We start from the raw sequence: 4,137 nt of genomic DNA on the forward strand, positions 1-4,137 counted from the left end.
GACAAACGTGTTTTATGCTTTGCGTTTAGGTACCTCTCACTTTGTTTTGGTAGGTGACTCCTACTGGTTCAATTAACCTTGGCTCTCTAACCAAGGAAAATACTCTTACTACTAGGTTACATCACCCTTACATTTGGGGGAGCCCAACCACTCTTACTATTAAACCAAATATTCAAGAGGGAATCCCATATCCTTATTAACATTTCAGCTCATGTACATATCATGATTCATCCATATCCCCGAGAACTAGGGGGTCTACTCGTACATGGAGACGACAAACATCATATGAATAGCAGTGGTAAACAAGAAGGGAGCGAATGAGGAATACAATGCAAGAGGGGTTCGGTATTACAACAAGATGGAGATGGGTGATGGTGAAGATGGTTGATACCGACGTCCCCTTGCACGCGGTGGTGAAGATGGTGATCTCCTTCTTGCCAATTCTCCCTCTGAATGCCTTCCGGGGGGTAGGGTTCTATGTTTGGTGCGAGTTTCTAGTGTATGTATGCATCTAATTTTCGATTCGTTCGCACGGGGTGAAAGTAGTCGATCAGGAGGAGGCGGTAGCGGCTGGTACGACCGTTGGTACAAGCACGTGCACTCATACCAGAGGTCATCGATCGCCCAAGCTGCCCTGCGGAGCCCCAACTTCTCCCAATTTCCTTCATTTTTATATGGTAATCATTTATCACATCGATGACGCGATTTTATCACCTTTTCTGATGTTCTTTTCTAAATACTCTAAATACTTTAGAAAACACATAGCAAAGAAAAATGGATAAAAAGAAGTGCGCGAACGCGATAAAAATCCAACAAAACCTACGGTGTAGACACAAAATGAAACGTAAAATCATCACATAATTTGTACTCGTCACCTTTTTTTAAGAAAAATTGTACTCATCACCTACTATTAGTATTTCTGACTTCGATGTTATCCCAAAATGAACCCGACTACGCATGGATATCCCAGGCCGGGCAATGCCGGCCCATCTGGCCAGCTTTGCCCCAGCATCGGCGGCTCTTGCGAGCTCCTAAAGCCGCGACCCCCGACGCCATAATCCCTCAACGATCCCCAGAGCAGAGCCATCCTCTCTCTCTCTCTCTCCTCGCGAGCCCTCACAAGCGAACGGCGAGAGACCAGAGATGGGCGGCGGCAACTGCAACCCCAAGGACTTCGGCGCCGCCGCCTACTGGGACGCCCGCTACTCCTCTCCCTCCACTGGCGGCAAGGGCGGCGGCGGTGGCGGCGGGTTCTTCGACTGGTACCAGTCGTACTCGGCGCTCCGCCCACTCCTCCGCGCCTGCGTGCCCGCCTCCTCCCAGGTCCTCATGCTCGGCTGCGGCAACTCCCGTACGTCCCCTTCAGTTACACTTACACGCCGTGGCTTAATTAGCCAGTCGCGATCTAGCTGCCAATTCGAAAAATTTGTGCTCTGATGCAGCTGGTTCTTATTCCAGTCCATCCGCAGTTACCGGTGCATTAGGATTGGAAATTGGAACTCGCGTGTTCAGTGCTCGCTATGCATTGTGGTTTGGAACCTGAATGTTCGGTGCTCCCCTGATGCGTCTGCTCTTTGAATTTTATTGTGATTGCTGACGATGCTTTGTTTTCAACTTTGTGCAAGATTAATGTTTAGTGCCCCCCTGACACGCACTTCTGTGAATTTTATCATGATTGTTGACAATGCCTTACTTACTTGGATCAACTTTGTACAAGATTTACCCGTGAAGCTTAGCTCTGTTGTTAGATTTATGGTTTATCGTGTATGTAACGCCTTGTTTGATGTTGTTCTATTCCTTGTTTTGGGCAGTTCTGTCGGAGGACATGGTAAAGGATGGTTACCAGAACATAGTAAACATAGACATCTCATCCGTTGTAATCGAGCAGATGAAAGAGAAGCACATGGATTTCCCACAGCTTACATGTACTTTTTGCTGATAATTTCCATTTTCACAATTTATCAGTTATGATCTCTATATAAATCTAGTTACTTGGGTGTTTTATGCTATGCTTGAAGATATGCAGTTGGATGTCAGAGATATGAGCTTCTTTGGAGATGGATCATTTGATTGTATCATCGACAAAGGTATAAGCCTTAAGCTTCATATATTTTTCGAAAGCACTTGATATGTTTCATAAGTTACTAGTCCTGAAAACTCTTCTCATTAAGTTTATCCAAATCAGTCCATGCATCTTTTTTTTCTTTGCCACTCTATTTACCATTGTACCAAACCTTTTCTGTAGGAACTTTGGATGCTATGATGGTAAGCAGCTGTCGTTTAGCAAACTACAAATCAGCTTAAAAATGATCAGGCATGAAATGATCTCATGGTACTGATTTTCATTTTACATATTCTAGTGTGGCGATGATGCCCCTCATGGTGCTTACAAAATGCTAGCAGAAGTGGCAAGGTAAAGATGTATCCACTCTTTGTACGTGATTTGATCCCCAACTGATGTCCTTAGTTGTTTTCAATTAAACTGCTCTATCTTTTCAGGCTTATGAGGCCTGGTGGGATTTACATGTTGGTACATCCTCTAATCCTAAAAGATACTTTGGAATGAATGAATATTTGATGATTTTATGAAGAGATAACTTTCTTTGACAGATAACATATGGTGCCCCTAAGGAACGCCTGACACTTCTGAATCAAGTCCGATGCCGTTGGGAAGTTGAGCTTTACATTATGCGTAAGTTTGAAATGTCCTCTCCTCACTCTGAAGAGCGCGCCCAAGTACCATTTCTACCATACACTCTATTATAACATGGTTTTGTGCATATGATTTGCTTTATTATGTGGGAACTATGGATTCAAAAGTGCGAGGTTTGCTTCATTCTGTAGGAACTATGGATGCAAAACTGCAAAGTTTTGCTTCTACTATCCAATTCTCATAAGATGCTAAAGAACTACAATAGAGTTATGAAAAAGTTGCTACAGGCTGATTATAGCACACAATGTTACTCGGGAATCTTGGGAGGGAATAAATTAGCACCATTTATTGGGAACTCATATGCCCTTTTTTGTTTGCAAAATGTTTGGATCTACTATCTAGGTTTGCATATTGTTGTATGTGTCATTCGGGAAACATGTCACTAATCCTTTGTGCCACTTTCAATGGCCAAAGACCAAAATACCCTTGTTTGATGGTTAGTCAGTGCCTCAGTGGCAACCTTGACTTGAATTAATGACGGCGGCAATGGTGACCGAAGAAGCCTGCCTGGTCTGTGCTTCGTGCCCTCGATCACGCCACGTCATTAAACAAAGGTATTTTGGTCCTTTTTTCTGTTCCATTGAATTGGCATTGAGCACTGGTGGCATATGCAACAACACGCAGACTAAACTGGCAGGTCTAACATTCTGCAAACTCTGAGCGGCATATATGATATCAGACCTTGACATTGTATCTGTTCCTTCTGCTAGCAGCCACACCTGAATACCAGCTGAAATGGAGCAACGGTGCTGCACACGCCATGATGGAGAAAGTTGCACTGACAGTGGATGGCCAACTGCCACCTGACTACGTTCTCAAGGATCCAGAGTCACATTTCATTTATGTTTGTTACAAGTCAGATATAGTGACTGAAGATAATTCCATGGTTGCTGGTCAAGATGATGCCATGACTTCATTTTAATAGAGTCCGACCGCAATGACCGAATTAATTATTGCCATGACTTCAAAATGATTTGCTTCTCATCCTTGGTCTGAATGGTAGATTGTTACCGTTGATTATGAAAACTCATACCCTTTTGTGCCATTATCTGGCGTGAGTGAGAGTGATGAGTGTGCTTTGTGGAAGTTGGAGGATTTAAGAAATATAGTTGTTGTGTGTTTCTATCTGCCATTACTTAGTAAGTGAACCTGTGGAGTTCTATTTAGTTCGCTTGGAATGAGTAAATTTCGTTTCTCTGCAAGCTTTAATTGATGCGTACTATTATATTTGCATTGTTTTGAGCCAATATGCATCATAAGCCTTCTTCACAACAATGATACATCAGTACCTTTTTTGTTCTGTTTTATAGCGTGTATAATTTATTTCTATAATTTTTAAGTATAGTGCACATTTGCATAGTGGCGCCTTTTGGACATGGACTGTGGGGAGATATGGCCCAACTGACAGTGATCGGACAGACCGA

At 43.1% G+C, this 4,137-nt stretch overlaps 1 protein-coding gene across 5 annotated transcripts; it reads left to right on the top strand.

Moving 5' to 3' along the window:
* Window positions 1–1,048: 1,048 nt before the first annotated feature.
* On the top strand, window positions 1,049–3,845 carry LOC125516656 (EEF1A lysine methyltransferase 4). 5 transcript variants are annotated; one of them, XR_007287375.1, is made up of 9 exons: window positions 1,049–1,351; window positions 1,812–1,925; window positions 2,019–2,087; window positions 2,246–2,265; window positions 2,361–2,413; window positions 2,500–2,530; window positions 2,611–2,692; window positions 3,128–3,267; window positions 3,424–3,845. XR_007287375.1 is itself a non-coding variant. In XM_048682015.1 (8 exons), exons 1-8 carry the CDS (start codon window positions 1,144–1,146, stop codon window positions 3,633–3,635), a joined length of 789 nt encoding a protein of 262 aa, XP_048537972.1. In that variant the 5' UTR covers window positions 1,049–1,143; the 3' UTR covers window positions 3,636–3,845. The 5 variants fall into 5 exon arrangements, 3 of the variants coding, with proteins under 3 accessions (XP_048537972.1, XP_048537976.1, XP_048537985.1); XR_007287376.1 differs by having other exon boundaries at window positions 3,427–3,697; XM_048682015.1 differs by lacking the exon at window positions 3,128–3,267.
* Window positions 3,846–4,137: the final 292 nt, after the last annotated feature.

The sequence above is a fragment of the Triticum urartu genome, chromosome 1 (assembly GCF_003073215.2).
Source record: "Triticum urartu cultivar G1812 chromosome 1, Tu2.1, whole genome shotgun sequence".
NCBI lineage: Eukaryota > Viridiplantae > Streptophyta > Magnoliopsida > Poales > Poaceae > Triticum > Triticum urartu.